Here is a 22366-nt window from a genome sequence, read left to right on the forward strand (position 1 = left end):
ACCTCAACTGGAAGGGAGCAAATATCCTGGCTGAGAGTTTTGCTAGAGTGTTTCGGCAGGATTTAAACTAGTGTGGCAGGGGGGGGTGGGGAACAAAACAGGAGGTCAGTAAATACTGAGGCTGGGGTTGAGCTGGGGGCCAGGGCAAGGCTAGCTAAGAAGAGGAGCACTCTGGAGCAGGATGACCTGAGTGGGCCTGGAGGTCTGGAGTGCATCTGCTTCAATGCGAGGAGCGTAACGGGTAAAACAGACCAACTTAGGGCATTAATGCTTATGCGGAATTTGGATGTGGTTGCGGTGACGGAAACTTGGTTAAAAGGACAGGACTGGCAGCTGAATATTCCGGGGTATAAGTGTTTTAGGCGAGACAGAGGAGGGGCTAAAAAAGGTGGGGGAGTAGCGATATTAGTTAAGGAGCATATTACCGCGGTGCAGAGGGTAGACAACTTAGAGGGGTCATGTACTGAGTCGCTGTGGGTGGAACTCAGAAACAGGAAGGGTGCAGTCACTATGCTGGGGGTGTACTACAGACCACCCAACAGCCCACGGGAAGTGGAGGAAAGGATATGTCAGGAGATTCTGCATAGGTGCAGAAAAAATAGGGTTGTTGTAGTGGGGGACTTTAATTTCCCTGGCACAGACTGGAAAGTGCTTAGAGCTGGGGGTCCGGACGGGGAGGAATTTGTAAAATGCGTACTGGAAGGTTCTTTGGAACAGTATGTAGATAGCCCGACTAGAGAGGGGGCTATACTGGACCTAGTTCTGGGAAATGAGCCCGGTCAGGTCGTCAAAGTTTCGGTAGGGGAACATGTGGCAAATAGTGACCACAACTCTGTTAACTTTAGGATAGTAATGGACAAGGATGAGTGCTGTCCTACGGGCAGGGTGCTAAATTGGGGGAAGGCTAACTATAGCCGGATTAGGCAGGAATTGGTGGATGTTGATTGGGAGAGGATGTTCGAGGGTAAGTCCGCGTCTGGCATGTGGGAGTCTTTTAAGGAACTATTGATAAGGCTGCAGGATAGGCATGTGCCTGTAAAAAGGAAAGATAGGAAAGATAGGATTCGAGAACCGTGGATAACCAGGGAAATTGAGGATCTGATTAAAATGAAAAGGGAGGCGTACGTTAAGTCCAGGCAACTGAAAACAGATGGAGCTCTGGAGGAATACAGAGAGAGTAGGAAAGAACTCAGATGGGGAGTTAGAAGGGCAAAAAGAGGTCACGAGATGTTCTTGGCAGGCAGGATTAAGGAGAATCCTAAGGCATTCTATTCATACGTTAGGAACAAAAGAGTTGTCAGGGAGAGAATTGGACCTCTCAGGGACAAAGGAGGGGAATTATGCTTAGAACCCAAGGGAATAGGGGCGATCCTAAATGAATACTTTGCATCGGTATTCACGAAGGAGAGGGGCGTGTTAACCGGGAGTGTCTCGGAGGGAGGTGTTGACCCGTTAGAGAAAATCTCCATTACAAGAGAGGAAGTGTTAGGTTTTTTAGGGAACATTAAAACTGACAAAGCCCCAGGGCCTGATGGCATCTATCCTCGACTGCTCAGGGAGACGAGAGATGAAATTGCTGGGACTCTGACGGAAATCTTTGTCGCTTCTTTGGACACGGGTGAGGTCCCTGAGGATTGGAGGATAGCGAATGTGGTCCCGTTGTTTAAGAAGGGTAGCAGGGATAACCCAGGAAATTATAGGCCGGTGAGCTTGACGTCCGTGGTAGGGAAGTTGTTGGAGAGGATTCTTAGAGACAGGATGTATGTGCATTTAGAACGGAACAATCTCATTAGTGACAGACAGCATGGTTTTGTAAGAGGGAGGTCGTGCCTTACAAATTTGGTGGAGTTTTTTGAGGAAGTGACAAAAACGGTCGATGAAGGAAGGACCGTGGATGTCGTCTATATGGATTTCAGTAAGGCATTTGACAAAGTCCCACATGGCAGGTTGGTTAAGAAGGTTAAGGCTCATGGGATACAAGGAGAGGTGGCTAGATGGGTGGAGAACTGGCTTGGCCATAGGAGACAGAGGGTAGTGGTCGAAGGGTCTTTTTCCGGCTGGAGGTCTGTGACCAGTGGTGTTCCGCAGGGCTCTGTACTGGGACCTCTGCTATTTGTGATATATATAAATGATTTGGAAGAAGGTGTAACTGGTGTAATCAGCAAGTTTGCGGATGACACGAAGATGGCTGGACTTGCGGATAGCGAAGAGCATTGTCGGGCAATACAGCAGGATATAGATAGGCTGGAAAATTGGGCGGAGAGGTGGCAGATGGAGTTTAATCCGGATAAATGCGAAGTGATGCATTTTGGAAGAAATAATGTAGGGAGGAGTTATACAATAAATGGCAGAGTCATCAGGAGTATAGAAACACAGAGGGACCTAGGTGTGCAAGTCCACAAATCCTTGAAGGTGGCAACACAGGTGGAGAAGGTGGTGAAGAAGGCATATGGTATGCTTGCCTTTATAGGACGGGGTATAGAGTATAAAAGCTGGAGTCTGATGATGCAGCTGTATAGAACGCTGGTTAGACCACATTTGGAGTACTGCGTCCAGTTCTGGTCGCCACACTACCAGAAGGACGTGGAGGCGTTAGAGAGAGTGCAGAGAAGGTTTACCAGGATGTTGCCTGGTATAGAGGGTCTTAGCTATGAGGAGAGATTGGGTAGACTGGGGTTGTTCTCCTTGGAAAGACGGAGAATGAGGGGAGATCTAATAGAGGTGTACAAGATTATGAAGGGTACAGATAGGGTGAACAGTGGGAAGCTTTTTCCCAGGTCGGAGGTGACGATCACGAGAGGTCACGGCCTCAAGGTGAGAGGGGCGAAGTATAACTCAGATATCAGAGGGACGTTTTTTACACAGAGGGTGGTGGCGGCCTGGAATGCGCTGCCAAGTAGGGTGGTGGAGGCAGGCACGCTGACATCGTTTAAGACTTACCTGGATAGTCACATGAGCAGCCTGGGAATGGAGGGATACAAACGATTGGTCTAGTTGGACCAAGGAGCGGCACAGGCTTGGAGGGCCGAAGGGCCTGTTTCCTGTGCTGTACTGTTCTTTGTTCTTTGTGTGCGGGTTAGAATGATTAGCAATACTAAATTGACCCTTAGTGTCAGGGGGACTAGCAAGGTAAATATATGGGGATAGGGCCTGGGTGGGATTGTGGTAGGTGCAGGCTCGATGGGCCAAATGGCCTCCTACTGCTCTGTAGGATTCTATGATGTGAAGCCTTGCAGAAATTTGAGTCCTCAATGTTGCACGCAGTAGGTGAGTCACCGAGCCAGTGTTGACCCAGAGACTTGTGACGGGTCTGGGCAGGTTAATGGCACGGTGTATTCTTTCATGTTCTGTTGCGGATATGCTGTGGGATGGGCAGATAGGAATCAACCCCCCCCCCCTCCCCCCCACCCTCCAGGTCACCGGGGCCGGACAGCGCACGTCAGAATCCAAATAAAACGGAGCAAGTTCGCGGACTTTGCAGAAAGACATTTTTTACAGGACACTGGATGGGAAGCATGGGGCGCTGCTGCACAGTCCTACTGTTCATATCATCTGTAATTGGGGGCGGATTGGCGGCAGTCCGGCTGCACCATCTAGCTGCTGTTGAAATTGAATGGGTTTATTCCCAACATGGAGCAGTAAGGTACAAGTCCACTTTTTAAACAGCATTCAACTACCGTTGTTTCTTTGATAATGTGTCTTTACAGTTCCCATTGAAATGGTTATGACTATTTTTTAAATAATTAACTAGCAGTTTGAATCTCTTCCCCACAAAACACCATTAAATTTGTACTTGTGGTGTTAATTAATTCACACTAATATTTTTGAAATGGTGTCTTCTTCCCAGTTCCTCTGCTGCAGCGGATTCCTATTATAAAATCGTTTACAAAGAGTATCATGACTCTAACTTTGCCATAGAGAAGGTTGGCCCGGCTTGGAGAGGTAACTCATTTTAATTTTTAAATCAAAAACAATGCGGAACTTTCAAGCGATGCTCGACTCAAAGCCTCTGTGCTCGTACCGTTTTCTCTGGTTAGGATTGGCTCCTTTACAATCTTTCACTTTACCTACTGGGGAACTGTTACAGGTCTACTGGGTCCCACTCTGCGAGCAGAAGTCGGAGATACCTTAAAGATCCATTTCAAGAATAAGGCTACTTATCCCGTCAACATTCGCCCGCAGGGAATCATGCAGGGACAATCAGCTGAGGGTAAGGTTGGATTGAATTATTTGTCCAAGTGTATGCCCCGCGCCGAGTTTATTTTTTTAAATACTTTTCCAATTCAATCAAATCAAATTCAGAGTCTCAACAAGTTGAGACATTTCCGATCCAGGCTGACAAGACAGGGCGAGCGACCAAACCACCCTGTCCTGATCCACATGAGCCAAGCTGATTGGAGAAGGGGGAGGTTCCTCCTCCAAGACTAAAGCATTGGTTTACTGCTCAAGAGTTTGAATTCAGTGGGGTTGATTTGCAAGTTTCATTGTGAGGAGGGCAAATATGCGTTGTTTCAAGGTAGTGCCAGATTCTCCTGAACTATGAAATCACTGAAGTTAAAAGCAAATAACTGCGGATGCTGGAATCTGAAACAAAAACTGAAAATGCTGGAAAATCTCCCCAGGTCTGACAGCACCTCTGGAGAGAGAACAGAGTTAACGTTTCGAGTCTGGATGACCCTGACGCTATTGTGTGAGGATCATTGATACTATATATTTTTATGGGTGCATCCAGCTCTTTTGGGACATGAAGTTGGTAGTGGTGAGGTTATCTCTCCAAACGTTTTATGCCCTCAAATTCCTCCCTCCCACACTTCCTGTCAACATCTCCCGCCCCCGGAGTTCCTGATCTTCTATGTCGTATTATTAACTGGAGATAGTGAACTGAGACCAGCCTTAGGTACAGAGATATTTACACAATAGTCACGTAGTCAATCGTATTATTTACCAGCTTTACTATTTGGAAATGTGTGAACACATTCCAAAGGTCACTGGATTCATCCCATACTAGGAAAATGTTATCTGCCCTTTCAGGGAAGATTGCTGGAGCGGCTGCACTGGAATTGCATATTCTAGTCAGGTTCCTGTCCTCTACTCCACAGATGTCTAGGAATTCACAAAGGCTGCCACTTATCTCACAATACTTTCCATTTCATCTGGTTTCTACTGGACACTTACTAGAAGACACCTATGTTGGGAAGGCACTGTGGCACAATGGTTAGCACTGCCTCACAGTGCCATGGACTCTGGTTCAATTCCCGTCTTGGGTGACTGCAGTTTAAACATTCTCCCTGTGTCTGTGTGGTTTTCTCCGGTTGCTTTGATTTCCTCCCACAGTCCAAAGATGTGTGGGTTAGATGGATTGGCCATGCTAAATTGCCCCTCAATGTCAGAGGGCCTAGCTAGGGTAAACGCAGAGAGATGGGGCCTGGGTGGGATTATTGTTGGTGAGCCTCGATGGGCCGAATGGCCTCCTTCCGCACTGTAGGATTCTCACAACTATAGGACACAGCTAAATGTAACTTTGATTTTAGTCAGATGCATGGGTATCTGATATCCTGTGCTTGGAAAGACTGAGCATCAAGGTCTCCTTTTTGTGATCTAAATGATACATCTTTATAACCCTTTCACAGGTAACAGAAAACAGGCAAGATAAAATAAATTTGTACGTCTATGATTGAATAGCCAGAACTTCTGTCACTTCTTGTTTGGGTTGTGATGTGAAAAATGGCTTCTTGGATGAGGAGTCAAAGGCCATGTGACATCTTGTTATGAATCTTCAAGGGAAAGGAACGGCAATTATGGTAGAGAAAAAAATTAAAAACAGGATTTTAAAATTTCTCAGGCGTATTCAGATATAAATTCATTCCCTTTCCTGTTCCACTATCACCTTGGGTGGCCTGTCACAACTTGTGCTTAATTAAAACATTAATGTTTTTGGAATTTTTCAATTCAACATGATGTAAGTGCATTGACAAATCATTTATAAAGCTAAGAATAAAAAAATTCAAACAGGGGGTAATGTGTTATGTTGAACCTGTAAACATTGCTTGCAGAATTGTGCAATTTGTGTATAACCGCCTTTATTCTACATAAATATACATTTTAAATCAGACTATAAGATGTAGGAACAGATGTAGGTCATTTGACCCATCAAGTCTGTACCATCATTCAATGAGATCATGGCTGATCTGATATGATCCTAAATTGCAATTTCCCGCCTGATCCCCATAACCCTTGATTCCCTTACTGATTAAAAATCTGTCTACCTCAGCCTTGAAATTAAATGCAATTAAAACTGTCTTAAAAATTCCCGATATAAATCATTACAGACACAAAAACAAAGATGGCAGAGAACTCTGTCACACAGGAAAGCTTTCAAATATACTATCTGTTATATGCTGCATTTGTTGGATAAAAGAATGTAAAGTGATAGCACTTGGAGCTGGGTGGAAGAAAAACACAAGTTTATTGATTAGCTGTTGACTCTACAGGGGCCTGATCTAGACTAGGCAAAAGCCTCTGAAGCAGCCAATGACATCACAAACTATGCACGTGAGTATTCTCCACTTTAATTTTAGGCCGGCACGGTGGGCACAGTGGTTAGCACCATTGCCTCACAGCGCCATGGACCCAGGTTCAATTCCAGCCTCGGGTGACTGTGGAATTTACACATTCTCCCCATGTCTGCGTTGGTTTCCTCCGGGTGCTCCGGTTTCCTCCCACAGTCAAAATATGTGCAGATTAGGATGATTGGCCATGACAAATTGTCTCTTAGTGTTAGGGAGGTTAGCAGGGTAAATACGTGGGGTTACGGGGATAGGGCCTGGGTGGGATTGTTGTCGGTGCAGGCTTGATGGGCCGAATGACCTCCTTCTGCACTGTACGGATTCTATGATTAAGCTCTTAAAGTGACAGTGCAACAATACAACAGCCCCAAAAATTTACACTATCACCTTTCTGCAGAATTGTATTTAATTTGCTTTGAATTGTATTGAGTTTCATAAATGACAATGAAAGTGAACTTACTTTTTTCTTTGCAAAGTCTAGCCCATCATTGAGGGGTGAACATCAGCAAAATTCTGGCGCACAAGAAAATGATTTGTGCTAACGAGTGCTCTGTTTGACCCTCTGTGCTTTGGTGCAATTTCATTGGTGGCTTTGATAGGTAAATCAGCACAGCTTTTAACATTTTGGTCAGGAGTCTGTGGCAACATAGCGTATCACTATTGGGGGAAGAAATTCCAGCAGGAATTGGGCTACTGCCAGGAATTCTAGCCCAGGAAGTCTCACCGATTTCCTTGTGTAACCTTCTCTTCCCAATCCTCCCCATTATCAATGGTATCAACTTTTTGTTGAACTGCTTTTGTGTTTCATTTGAGAAACAAAATGGCTCCAATACAGCTGACCATAGCAGGCTGTTACTTGAAATATGCACAAGCAACTCTTCCACCTTCTTCTGTCGGGAAAAGATACAAAGGTCTGAGGTCACATACCAACCGACTCAAGAACAGTTCCTTCCCTGCTGCCATCAGACTTTTGAATGGACCTACCTCACACTAAGTTGATCTTTCTCTACACCCTAGCTATGACTGTAAAACTACATTCTGCACTCCCTCCTTTCCTTCTCTATGAATGGTATGCTTTGTCTGTATAGCGCACAAGAAACAATACTTTTCACTGTATGTTAATACATGTGACAATTATAAATCAAATCAAATCACTAGTAATTTCACTGGCAGTTGTCCTGACCTCCCATCGTAAGTTTGGTGAAAATCCACAAGAAGCAGTTTAACTGGATATTTCCCCATATTTTTCACTGACCGAATCCAGAAAACACTGCTGAAAGTCTACCCAATACATGTTTGCAAGTGTTCAGATCAATCACAAGGCACCAGTTGTGTAGAATTTGCCTTGACTCCCGTTTCATTAATAATACTTTGATTCGGAGCATAATATTCTCTTAACATCTCTAATTTCAACAACATTACTTAATGTAATTATTATGGGCTTTGACTGATGAGATTTTCATATCTGTTGCAGCAGTGAGATTGCAACTCTGCATGAAATGCAATCATGGATTAATACTGGATTTAAAAATTTGGTTCAGTCATGTCTGGTCAAGTTAGTTAATCTGATTGTGTTAATCCAAGTTTAGAAGCAAATTGGTCAATGATGAAGTCTGAGCTTCAGTATTGCTGACTTCTAAAGATTATTTATAGGAAAGGCGTGAATAAACAAATTCCATTCAAATAAACAAAGCCCTCCCTCCTCCCCCATTGTGATTTTAACTGGGACTTTTAGGCCTGGGTTTTAATCCATTGCACAGTGGGAAATACTGACCAATTTAATATTATACGAATGTTACTCATTTATTTGTATACATTCAATCATAAGGTCTGTTGAATATTTCCATGTACTAAATACAACATAGGTGGTAGCAGCCTATCCAATGTTAAAATTACAATAGGTACATCAACCCATCATCCAAGCAATCTTCAACTGCTTCATCAGTGGCCTTTCCTTTACCATATAGTCATAAATGACAATGTTTTGCTGATGACTGCATATCGTCCAGTTCTTTGGTCAACTTACAATAACAGGCATCAGGTGACTGGTGGTGGCCATCTTTGGCCAGTGTCTTTTCTTGTATCTTTTAACAAAAACCGGTTCTCTTTAAACATTTCAGTATGTTTTTTGGTTATCTGGTGAAGTCATAGATAGATAGATCTCACTCGCTCACAATTTTCCATCGTTGTGACAACTCTAAAAAAAGATGCACTGCAGCAAATCACCAAGGCTCTTTCTAAACCCACAACCTCTACTGCGTAGAAGGACAAAGGTAGTAGATGCAAGGAAAGACCATTACCCACCAGTTCCCCTCCAAGCCGTACCCTGTCCTGACTTGGAATTATATCACCATTTCTTCAATGTTACAGGATCAAAATCCTAGAACTCCATTCCTAACAACACTGTGGGTGTACCTGCACCAGAGGGACTGCAGTGGTTCAGTAAAGTGACTCACCATCACCTTAGAATTTAGGGATTGGTAACAAATACTGACCATTGAAACCCTGCAGTGCAGAAGAATGCCATTCAGCCCATCCAGTCTGCACCGACTATCCGAATGAGCACTCTACCTAGGCCCACTCCCCCCATCCTATCCCCGTAAACCCACACGTTGATAATGGCCAGTCAACCTAACCTGCACATCTTTGGACTGTGGGAGGAAACCAGAGCTCATGGGAGAATGTGCAAACTCCGCACAGACAGTGACCCAAGGCTGGAATCGAACCGGGTTTCTGGTGCTGTGAGGCAGTGGTGTTAATCACTGTGCCATCTACTTCCCATGAAAGAGTAAAAACATACAACTCGACATGAGCTGACCAATCCAATTATAATGCTGAAAACTCTGCGCTGACACACAAATATAGAATAAGTTAGTTATCTGCTGTGGTGCTTTGTTAATTTCCTAACAGTATATTTATGCTAAACAGGTCCACTAGTATCTGAAATCATATGGCTACTGGTATCATGTTGTTGCCTGGTAAATGTACAGATTTTCAGTGCAGACATTGACTCTATGCATTACTATAATGAATCTTTTGCTGGCTCTGTGTTTGCAGATATTCTGTAAATAAGTTGGAAGGGTAAATCATTTCTGTATTGACAGCCTGCTTAATGTTTAACACAACTGTGGGCATTCTAAAGGGGGCATGTCAGCAACAATCAATACATTTACCAAATTGTTAATTATTCATTACAAGCTTGTTTTGAACTTCTGTGGCATGTTGTCCACATAGATCTTCTACATAACTTTTGTTTAAAGTATAAAGTTGCAGATATTATGTGCAAATAATAGGTTTTGTTACGGGAAATCTGGTAATTCTGGCAAATCTGATGGCCCACTCTCTGATCAAATTGTATAAATGCAGCTGCCTTGGTTAACAGACCACAGATGATGTCAGTCTGGGAATGCAGAGGAGTAAGTCGGCCTATCAAACTAAAATGCTTGGCCTACTCTGCCCTATGCTTGTGAGACTTAGACTGTATATCATCATCAGAGGTTCTACCACTTTCCCTTGAAATACTTTTGGAAGCTTCTGAAGATGTCAAGACACTGAGACACTCACCTGAGCTGATATACCAAACATCAACACCATACTGGGAGTGTCACAACTAAGTTGGGTTGGTCATGTAGCCAGAATGCATGCGCGAATCCCGCGAATCAGCGCACGTGCGATTCTCCTGGCCAGACGAGCTAAAAAAGTAGCGCCTCGGGATGGGAGAATCGCCTCCTCTTGAGTCCATGGTGCTCTCTCATGGTGGTCAAAGGAAGCGCTATTAGGATACGCTGAAGGCTTCACTTTGGAATTTTGATATTGACTTTGAGTCCTGGGAGAAGCTCATCCAGGATCATTGCATCTGGCGCAACGAAACAAACAATGCAGCGGCCTCCTTCGAAAGCAGGCGCAGAGGCAGAGAAGAAAAAACACAAGGAGAGAAAATCTCAAGTCATCTTCTGAGGTATCCAATCCTGTTTGCAGCAGAACGTTCCAGGTGGAGATCGGCCTCGGCAGCCACCTGCATGCCTTCCGGAACCCAAACAAACACCCAAGACGATGATCACGGTCATCTTCGCTTTGAAGGATGCACAAGAAACCAAGGCTTCATAGAGAAATGTACTGTGAGTTGATTGATCTGGTAAAAAGGCCACTGTAGTTTGCTGGAATCAGCCAATGGGTTAAAACTTTTGAGCTGTGATTGCTTTCTCTGCAGCAGTGAGAGCTGCCCGTATTATGGACCTTGGTTTAAAATGTGGCTACAACAACAGAGCTTCTCCTAGCTTCATGTCTGAAGTGTAAGCCTCTGGTTTACAGGCCTCAATATTATCCCCATCACCAACCAACACCACCCTTAACTGGACAGGAGAAGTGAGGGAGAGTTCAATTAACGATGAGCAAGATGTTGGATATCAATGAGTCACTGACTTAACAATTTAAATCAGGTTCTCACACTGCAGTGCTCCCTGGTAAATATCAGGGTCACAGCTTCTGTGAACAGCCCTGAAAGTGCACGTTATGTAGAGATCCTCTCCTGGATCCTGGATGGGTACTATCTTGATTCTTCAGCTCCCCTCTGAAGGTACCTGATCAATCTGGCTTCCCTTGTTCATCTTTCTCTACGGTATATGATGTCTCTGACTCATACAGTATTATGTACATCTGGAATATAACCATACAACACATGTATCCTGTTTCATTTCCAATATTGTTTAATTCAATCTTTTTCATCTGCTTACCACAAGAATAAAATCATAAGAAAGGAATCTTTCTAACATTATTGTAAAATTTCAATTATTATAGGCTGCTGACTTTACAGGCCACTGTGATACCTCCTTTGGAAATTGTTTGCAAACTAAACTAACCTTTGGCATGGTTGAGGAATGCCCTCCCACTAACAATTTTTAATTTGAAATGTCTACAGAGCTTAATCCTCTCAGTTTCTGCCCTGTTTGATTAACGCTGTGTGTAGTTTTAGTTTGACTTCATGAGTACTGTATTCAGCAATTCTAATTTGGGCTTTGGCCAACCAGGTACAATCTAAAATGTACTGTCTTGAATGTGCAACCAAGAAGAGCAGGAGTGGCCTCTCCTACCTCCACAAAAGCTCCCACTACTTCCTGACATGATGGACATCACAGCCTAATCTTGAATCTTTCTTCGCCAGAGAGCTGCCTGCTATTGTGTGCAGCTTGCTATCTTGATGGAATTGAGCCCCTCGGTCCAATATCTGATGTGTCTTGGGGCTTGTCCTTCAGGTGCTGGGGTGGATCCCTGCACCCTCCATGGGCTTAAAAGCGGGGGTGTCCAAATTTCCAGACGATGATGTCTTTTGCTAGACTGACTTACCAACCACCAGAACTAACATAGCTTGCATTGCTGTCATAATATTTCCAAGAAAATAACATGTTACTGGTAGCACCCTTGATAACATAGTGAGTGATTTCAGTTGGTGATTGATCCATGCAAACCAGATCAGTGCTTGGTTTGCACTGAGTTATCCAGGTAGCAAGTAAACCTCAGTGTACTTGAGTTAATGAGAGGAAAGTCAATCAGGGTTCTGATTGCTGATTACTATCCCACCCACCTGCTGGAAGTACTTGTGGGTGAGCGATATTGGACAGTTACCGGTCTGCTGACAGTCACTAGCAAGGAACTGAATGGACACTGAGGGGGGGAAGCAGGATGGGGGAAGATATTGAAGGGCACTGTTCTAATTATTGCCCATCCCCAATTTTCACTCCCACCAATGGTGGTCATACCTTCATCTTCATGGCTCTAAGCTCTGGATTTTATTCCTAAACCTCTCCGCCTCTTCTCCTTTAAGACATCCCTTAAAGTCTACCTCTTTGTCCAAGTTTTTGGTCACCATTCCTATGTGGTTTATATTGAATTTTTTTAAATCATGTTCCTGTGAAGTGCACTTGAAAGTGTGAATATATTAAAGGCACCATCTATTGTTGTGGCATCATGTCCTAGGAGAGTCAATATTTTCGGGACGCAAAGGCTGAGGAAAAACGTAGGTTAGATATTCATGAAATTAATATCTTAATAAAATCATCATAAGCTAACGATGCTTCCATCATCCACTGCGGACTTAGTCAGCCATTAGAGACCGTCCCACCCACCACTGGAATCGTAAGTGAGGGGTGGACCATGCAAAGGTCCGTTGACCTTTGGCAGGATTTTCCGGCTTTGGGGCAAGCGTGGCCAGAAGATCCTGCCCTTGATCACTGTTTAAAAAATGTTCAAATAGATAGAATTAATACATCTTAACTTTTAAAAAATAAAGATATGAGATACCAGCCTACATTTTCAAAGCAGGTGTAAGCTCAATTGGCACCCGAAATGGGAACAAAATCAGGTTCTGCTGCTGGATGCACAATCTGGTCTGTTTTCTATCTTTCTGTTGTTCACTCTTCCTCAAAAATAACATTACAAGGAGATTCCCATGGAAAACTCCCGGTGGTACTTTGTTGTGTGGACAGTATAGTTACCTTCAGGGACAAACAAGAAGAAACGCAGTTGAAAAAGGTGTGACATCTCCTTTCAGTCTTCAGTCAGGGTTCACTAAAAGTACATCTTTCAATAACTCAATCCTTGTTAATCTGGAATGTCCAATTACATAGCTGGGTGGATTATTCAGCAATAACCCAGCAGGGACACAGGAAGAATGAATAGCAAATGTCACGTGCAGTTTATTTACATATTGAAGCTGCCCACTGGTGACTGCTACAGACAGCTGAAGTAAATGCCACCGGAAAATTGGATGTAACACACAACAAAGCAGAAAGCTGTTATAACAGATGCTGGATTTAGTTTGCAGTCAGTCTTCTCCAATTTACTCTTTCAGTGAACCTGAGTGCAAAAGCTAAATTAAGTTTAAGCATGTAACTGAATTAGTTTGCAAATTACAGTGCAATACAAGCCAGGATGGTTGTGTATGTATACAATATACATGCACGTGCATTTTGATTAGGAAAAGCTGTGCATGGACCCGTGAGCAGAGACTCTGTAGTCAAATATTTATGACCACCCCTTCAACCTTGTTATCGCACATGGTCTTGCCAGTCCCACTGTATCGATCACAGAGAAGGCCGTCTCTGATCGCTTCCTTGTATCACTCTACATCCACATCCTTCTTCCATACCCCAACCTTCCTTCTGTTTCTGTCCTAGATTCACTTGCAGCATCATTTTCAAAATCCTAACTGTCTAGCCGTTGGCCCTCTTTACCTTAACATTTCTGTAGTTACTGATTTGCTCAACAGCACTCTGCCCTCCTCCTTTGATTCCCAATCCACAATAAAATCATTATTCTCTCTCTCTCTCTCTCTCTCACCCTAACCATGCCTCCTGGTATGGCCCTCATATTCACTCCCTTAAGACCAAGGGTCATAGCCTTGAAAGGATTTGGTGGACAACTGGTTTGACAATCTGCCATCAAATCTAGCTGGACCAGGTAAAGCCTAATAAGGCCATTTACTAAAACTACTCACTACTCCAGGGTTATCTGGAATGAAAAGGTAACCTTTAGCCTCTTTACTTTGATGCAAACTGAATCTTAAAACCCAGCCTCCACCTTCACCTCCAACTGTGAGGAGAACACAGACTGCATTGTCACTAACATTGAGACCATCCAATTAACTACCTCTACCATGTCTCTCCGTTCCACTTGCCTACTCTACCAAACTTCCTCTAAAGCTCTCCCCCTTTCCCTTGACCTAGACCTGAACTTGTATCTTTCTTTTGCTTTTCTCCTCCCTCCTCTCATGTTCTCTACAAGCTTGTGAGCTCACCCACTTCAAGGTCCCCATGTTAGCCAGTATTGTTAAACCTGCTGTCATCATCTATATCCTCCAAAAGCCAACCTTTGAGCTCACTTCACCATCCTTGCAAATCACCATGCCATTTCCAACCTCCCTTTCCTCTCCAAAGTCCCTGAATGTGTTGCCGTCTCCCAAATCCATGCCAGAACTCTTACCCAGAACTCTATTTTTTAATCCCCCCCCCCAATCAAATTTCTGCCCATGCCAAAGAACGAAAACAATTCTCATCAAGGGCAAAAGCGATACCCTCTGTGACTGTGACAAAAGTAAGTGTTCTCCCTGAGATATCTGCTGGCCTCTGGAGCATCCCCAATTTTAATCATTCCACCATTATGTCTTCAGTTATGTCTTCAGTTATGAAGGCCCTACGTTCTGGAATTTTTTCCCTGAACCCCTCTACCTCAACTCCCTTTTTTTAAGAAACTTTTTAAAACCTTTAAATCAACTGATCTAATGTCTCCTTATGTGGCCCAGTGTTGTATTTTGCTTCATAATGCTCCTGTGAAGTGCCTGGGGATGTTTTATTAAAAGTTAAAGGTGCAATATAATATGTTGTTATAGGCATATCTCCATTAGCTGGAATTGGACCACTGACTAAATGTAATTGCTGTTAATAATTTGATTATCCATGAATTACCCTACACTGTGTGGCTGACAAACAAAACTGAAAAAGTGGGGGAATCACACTCTGCGCCCTCTGCTCCATTAAATATCAGTCAATTGTATTGCAGATCTCGCAGAAAACTTCAAAAAATCTACCATTGTCCAAAATCAATTTTCAAAATGTTAACATCAAATTCAATTATAATCATTTCTACAACATAGGAGGCACTAATACTGATTTTTGTGTTTGTTTAGGATTCTTCTATGAAAACCGATTGTATTTTAAAGACAGAAAAGAACCTATTGTACATTCCGAAGAACATACTTATACGTGGAAGATCACAGAAGAAATGGGGCCAACAATATTTGATTCTCAGTGCCTTACCTACATCTATTCTTCTGATATTGATGTGGTGAAAGATTTTCACACAGGATTGATTGGAACTCTACTCATCTGTAAACCTGGTAACACATTTATTTCCCTCTTATTGAACTTTCTAGATCCCTGCAACATCCGTGCTATCCTGTCAGTTTTATAGACAGGACAATCCCTAGGAACTATTTGCTTAGCCCTGTGATCACTTAACAGTCATTATTCCCAACACAGGTTACCTTCCAGGATAAGATCAGGCAACTCGAAGAGGGAATATTATAGTCTAACATGCCTTTGTGTCTTGTGCTTAAAAGTCTTAAACAACAACACCTTGCATTAGGATAGTGTCCGTAACATGGGAAATAAAACATTCTAAAGTGCTTTACAGATGCATAAATGGATAGCAAGGAAGAGGAGGAGAGATTGGGAGGAATTGTGAAAAATATAATCAGAGAGGTGAGGTTCTTTTTTATTCTTAAACAAGGTGAGGAAGGGGAAGGGGTGTGCATTATGTAGCATGATGCACTGGGGACCGAAGGAAACCAATAGCTGGGGAGAGAAGATGAACAAGACACTAAAACCAAAGGAATGGAGGGCTTTTGAAGGGGCAGTGGGTGGTGGGCAGGAGGTTGTAGTAGTGAAAGAGACTAGAGGTTAATGTGGTCATGAAGTGGTTTCAACATGGAGATGTGAATTTTAAATTGTTTACGGGAAAAAGAGGGCATAAAAAAGGCAGCCTCTACAGTGAGAAACAAGCATACCCACTTTACTGATATCTAAGTAAATACCTGTTTTATTAAAAGCATCATTAAAACCCTATTTTACTTGCGGCATTTTTGTATTATGACCATTAAATGGCATTATAATTCAGATGTGGTTGTGGTTGCAGAGGGGAGAGGCAGGGGGCGGGGCGGGGGGAGGTGTTGGGGGGTGTCTTCAATTGCTAACACATTTTGAAAAGGGATCTTTCAACCAAACGCATTTGAGAACCAATGGCTGAACCACTGCGCTATTGTATCTGCCTTTGATGCAAGTAAGGTGTTTAGTTGATCATGTCAATGACTGCAGAACGTTCAGAGAAAACAATGAGGGCCAAAGGGCCATGGTCACTAACACAGATTAACACTGTTCTTCACTTTGGTTAGGATTGTTTTAGTGCTTTGGGAAGAATGATAAAATGAAGAAAAGAGGAGACATTTTGTCTTGTCAGAATCAGCACTTCAGAATGTTGGAAACCAGATGAGGAGTTTTTATGAGGGTTACAAGTCTTAAAGAGGCAGCCTGCACAGATAAGCTTCACACCTCACCTTCCTTTTGCCTCCGCCACTAGCTAACCTCAAATTAGGTGCACCTACAATGTTTTATACCCCTCGACAGAGCTTGGTGCTCTCCTTCACATTGTGTGCTGCTTTGTCCTGTAGAAAGAAAAGTTGAGAGTTAGGAAGATGCTGTTGAAAAGCTAAGTGGAATTATGTAAGGCTTCCGAATATAGTGCATGTGGTGAGAGGTGGAGAAGAAGCACGTTGGAAGGAAGATGCATAGTTGATTAATGTAGTTGATGAAGTGGAAGGAATGGAGATGTAATTGCAAGGATGAGAGGAGGGAATGGTATCAGTGTGTGATGTAAAGACATAAGAGGAAGAAGAGAATGTTTTTTGAATGAGAATTGTTAGTGTGCCCTTGTGATGGGCTACTGAAGGGTGTGATAGAGGGAAGGGAATTGTTGAGATTGCCAAGGGAGGAGGTGAATGGACTGTTATCAAGAGGTGTTGGAGAGAGACAAAGACCTTCATTCACCTGTGCTGCTCTTGTCAAGTCACTGAACCTCTTGCTACATTGAGGCCAAACCCTATCAGCCACCTCTCCCTAGGCTCGTTGGATAGTGGCCCTCACGTTGCTTCTATTGCTGCTTGGGAATGGTTACTCCCTCCTTGCCTTGGCCTTCTCCATTGGAAATTATGTGCAGAAATTGGTCAAGCTGCGTGTTTTCTGATGTAGTCAGATAAGTAGCAGATTAATCATGTTGAGATTCACTTTAGAAGATTAAAGTGTCTGGGTCTCGTGTTGATGACATCAGGGTAGGTTCTTGTTCACCCAGCTTCCCCCCCCATTCGCCTGATTCACGCCGAGTTAAAATTGATATGAAATTATCGGAAGTGAGGACTACTTTAACTGGGACCAGAAGAACAAATCAGATGAAGTGTAAATAGTACCAAGAATTTAATCAATCCCAGTGACAATATGATTCTTTTTTTCTTTCTGTGAAGGAAACTTAAATGAGAATGGAAAGCAAAAATATTTTGTGGAAGAATTTGTTTTGCTATTTTCCGTTTTTGATGAAAGTGAGAGCTGGAATTATGAGAATAAAAAAAAGAATCCAATCAAAATGTATTCTATCAATGGATTTACAAATGGCACTTTACCAGGTATGTACTACAGAAGGGTTATTTTAGGACTGACAGAATACTGAAATGCAGCTGCAACAGATCTCTCTCTATACATGGTATAAATGTCAAAAGTAACATTAACTCTCGTCATGCTGCCCCAATACCTTTTTTAAGTTTATTTATTAGTCACAAGTAAGACTTACATTAACACTGCAATGAAGTTATTGTGAAATTCCCCGAGTCGCCACACTCCGGCGCCTGTTCAGGTCAATGCACCTAACCAGCATGTCTTTCAGACTGTGGGAGGAAACCGGAGCACCCAGAGGAGACCCACGCAGACACGGGGAGAATGTGCAAACTCCACACAGGCAGTGACCCAAGCCAGGAATCGAACCCGGGTCTCTGGCGCTGTGAGGCAGCAGTGCTAACCACTGTGCAGCCCCTGGGCACTTGTGTAATCGTGGCCCAGCTGGCAGCCTGCCTTCATCAATCCAATGTTTCAGGAAGTGAACTTTGAAGTGGACTACCAGGCGCTGTGGGGCAGCAGTGCTAACCACTGTGCCACCGTGTTGATGCTGTTAGCTGTCATAGGCATCTAATCTCCATATTGTTTTTGTTGCAGAACTTGGTGCATGTGCGCATGAAGACATTAGCTGGCATTTGATTGGAATGAGCTTGAGTCCTGAAATCTTCTCTGTCCATTTTAATGGCCAAGTCTTGTTGCAAAATAATCACAGAATGTCGTCTATTGCACTGACTCCAGGCTCAGCTGTCACAGCTCAGATGACGCCCACGCAAGTTGGAAAATGGCTGCTCTCTTCTCAAGTACAGCATCATCGCCAGGGTGAGAACAATGAGGTTGTCAATGTTTTAAACATTTAAACATAATTTATTGAAAATAACACAATTTGTGGGATATCCGTTTAATGTTCATTATAGTGAGATATGGCATGACAGGGAAATAATACATTTTCTAATTTTTGCACCCCTGGTTCAAATATAAGATAGTTAAGAGGCAGCTTGAGAGGGAGGCAGTGAGTACTTTAGAAAATGAATTAGTTCCATGATTTAAAGGGAACACGGCAGTGCACTTTTGCCAATGATTCCACACAATTCCTTTTGACTGTTCTCGCCACCCAGGATTCTCCTGTCACTACTCCCTCATCCAACAATCTCCTAACCCCATGCTTCTAAACCCAATACTACTGTCCCAGAGCCCCCAAATCTCCCAAGACCATCTTCCCACCACAGCGACATGAGCAATCCCTTTCAATATTTCCACAGTCCAAAACGCCTGCTTGATCATTAAATGAATCGGAGTATTTGTTTTGTGCGTTCAGCTTCCAACTGGCCTGAGCAAGACTTGCCAGTTTTTTAAAAAAATGATATATAAATGGGACACAATCCAGCTGAGACTGAATTGGTATTTTGTTTGGGTGCAGCATAACCTCTTGGTTTGTGCACTCTATGCAGCACGGTGGCACAGTGGTTAGCACTGCTGCCTCACAGCGCCAGGGATTTGGGTTCAATTCCAGCCGTGGGTCACTGTCTGTGTGGAGTTTGCACATTCTCCCCGTGTCTGCGTGGGTTTCCTCCAGGTGCTCCAGTTTCCTCCTCCAGTGCAAAGATGTGTGGGTTAGGTTAATTGGCCATGCTAAATTGACCCTAGTGTCGGAGGGCTTAGTAGGGCAAATATGTGGGGTTACGGGGATAGGGGCTGGTGGGATTGTGCTTGGTGCAGACTCAATGGGCCGAATGGCCTCCATCTGCACTGTAGGGAATCTATGCCTCTGTTAATAAAGCTAAGAATCCTGTCTGCTTTATTAACAACTTTGTGAAACTGCACTGTCATCTTCAAAGCTTTGAACAAAAACATCCTTGGGTCTCTCTATTCTTGCATCCCCATTAAAATAATATTGTTTTACTTGTATTGCTTCTCCTCTTTCTCCCCACCAAAATCTATCACTTCACAACAATTGCATCGATGCCATTTCCTGCTCCCACTCTGATTTGAAAAGCGTCATCAACGTTGCTTCCAAATTCCATCCTTCTCTCACCTTCACATGGCCCATTTCCAACTCTTCGCTATCTTTCCTTGATTCTCTGTCTCCATTTCTGGGGATAGAATATCCACAAACATTCATTATAAGCCTACTGACTCCCACAGCTACCTCGACTTCCCCGCACCCTACACCTGACAATAATTCCATTTCATTCTCCAGTTCCTTCACCACGAATGTTTTGATTATATTATTTTCCATTCCTTTTCCCTCAACCAAGGACCCCTCCACTCCCACCACTGTGATTGACAGGGCCCTCAACCATGTCCAGTTCATTTCCTACATGTCTACTCTCACCCTTTCCCTTCCCTGCCAGTACCAATGATAGAATTCCCTTGTCTTTACCTTCCGCACCACCAATGGATTGTCTTCCACCATTTGCACCATCACCAAACTTATCTTCCCCATTTCTCCCCCTTCAGCATTCCATAGAGATGGTTCCCGCCAGTCTACTCCTCTATCACTCCAAAGACTTCCTGCCCATCCAATGGCATCTTTTTGTTTAAGCGCAGATGTAACACCTGCCCTTTTGTCACCGCTTTCCTCACTATCCAAGGCCCCAAACAGCCTTTCCATGTGGACAGTGATTTGCATATACTTCTTTCCATTTGTATGTTATATTTGTTGCGCACAGTGCAGCCTCCTCGACACTGGGGAGACCAAATACAGTTTTGGTGTCAGATTTGCAGAACGTCTCTGTTCAGTTCACAGACATGACTCCAAACATCCGGTGGTCTGCCATTTCAATTCTCCATCTTGCTCTCAATCAGACATATCTCTTTTTGGCCTGCTGCATTGTTCCAGTAAAGCTCAATTAAAATCCCAAGGAACAAAACCTCATTTTTCAATCAGCCAAGTTACTTCCTTCAGGACTCAACACGGAGTTTCATGCCGTCTAAAAATGTCAAAATTGTGCCCAAGTCAAAGCTATTAATGTTTGTCAAAAAAGCGGTGGTCCCAGTACTGAACTCTGGAAAACACTATGACACATCTCCCTCAAGTCCAAAATAGAGCAATTCACCACATCTCTATGTTTTCTATCCCTTAGCTATTTTTTGATCTATTCTGCTAATGTCACTTTTATCCCATAGGAGTTTAATTCTCTCCTTCAGATTTTCTCCAATAGTTTCCCTACCACTGCCATGAGACTCACCAGTCTGTAATTTCCTGACTTGTCTCTACCACCCTTCTTGAAAAGTGGAACCACATTAACCGTCCTCCAGTCCTCTGGCACCTCCCCCGTGGCCAGAGAGGAATTAAAATTTTGCACCAGAGCCCCTGCAATTTCCTACCTCACCTTCCACAGTAGTTTAATCAGGTTCCTTTGTGCCATACTTGGTCAAATACTACTTGATGTCCAGTGGAGCTATTCTCTCCTCTTTTCTTTATCTAGTCATTCACAGGGTGCCAGTGTCGCTGGCTCGGCCAGCATTTATTGCCCATCCCTAATTGCCCTTGAGAAGGTGGTGGTGAGCTGCCTTCCTGAATCTCTGTAGTCCATGTGGCAAAGGTACATCCACTGTGCTGTTTGGAAGGATGTTCCCGGATTTTGACCCAGCCACAAGTGAAGGAACAGCAATATATTTGCAAGTCAGTACGGTTTGTGGTTTGGAGGGGAACTTGCAGTTGATGGTTTTCCCATTAATCTGCTGCCTTTATTCTTCTAAGACAGCTTCTGTCAGCCTTCAGCTGATCAAAGCTTACAGATATCTTACAGTTCCTTCTCCCATGTCGGTGGCCCTATTCACTGCAGTAGAAGATAGGCCTTTCACCCAACACTGCTATCCCGAGACTGTAGCAATTTGACTTCTATTCCTTTATCCTCTGCTGCTTCTTGACCCATCTAAGGCATGTTTCAAGCATTTCCCTGGCTGCTAGTTGTTATGTATTCACTTTAAAGCATGAAATGTGATTTTACAGTATTTGCCAATTGCTTATCAAATCACATGGCCCATTTGTCAGCACTTCTACATGCTTGCTAGCCACCTGGAATATTTTCCACATCATTTTGCTGGGTATCCTAGTCTTTTTTTAAGTAAGAACATAAGAGAAAAAGAAATAGGAGCAGGGGTAGACCATACTCAAGCCTGCTCCATCATTCAGTATGATCGTGACTGTTCCTCAGCCTCAACTCCACTTCCATACTTGCTCCCCAGTGGTGTCGTGGTATTTTCACTAGAATAGTAATTCAGAGACACAGAATAATGCTCTGGGGATCTGGGTTCAAACCCCATCATGGCTAATGGTGAAATTTGAATTGAATCAAAATCTGGAATTAAAAGTTTAATGATAACCATGTTGTAAAAATCCAACTGGTTCACTAATATCCTTTAGGAAAGGGAATCTGCCATCCTTACATGGTCTGGCCTTCATGTGATGCCTGAGCCACAGCAATGTGGTTGACTGTTTAAATGCCCTCTGAAATGGCCTAGCAAGCCGCCTCAGTTCTAGGGCAATCAAAGATGGGAAATAAATGCTGTCCCAGGCAGCGATGCCCACATTCCGTGAATGAATAAAAACAAAAAATGTAATCCCCTAAGAGACACAAAAACGTG

At 43.4% G+C, this 22366-nt stretch overlaps 1 protein-coding gene across 1 annotated transcript in view; it reads left to right on the forward strand.

Moving 5' to 3' along the window:
* The first annotated feature begins 3503 nt into the window (after positions 1-3503).
* Positions 3504-22366, forward strand: part of f5 (coagulation factor V) — a 76879-nt gene continuing 58016 nt past the window's right edge. The window contains exons 1-6 of the mRNA XM_078232629.1: positions 3504-3643; positions 3848-3942; positions 4088-4210; positions 15247-15456; positions 17632-17790; positions 18374-18595. Of these exons, the coding sequence (XP_078088755.1) occupies positions 3507-3643; positions 3848-3942; positions 4088-4210; positions 15247-15456; positions 17632-17790; positions 18374-18595 (946 nt within the window). The 5' untranslated portion in view covers positions 3504-3506. The remainder of the gene's footprint in view (positions 3644-3847; positions 3943-4087; positions 4211-15246; positions 15457-17631; positions 17791-18373; positions 18596-22366) is intronic.

This window comes from Mustelus asterias, chromosome 17, assembly GCF_964213995.1.
Source record: "Mustelus asterias chromosome 17, sMusAst1.hap1.1, whole genome shotgun sequence".
Lineage (NCBI taxonomy): Eukaryota > Metazoa > Chordata > Chondrichthyes > Carcharhiniformes > Triakidae > Mustelus > Mustelus asterias.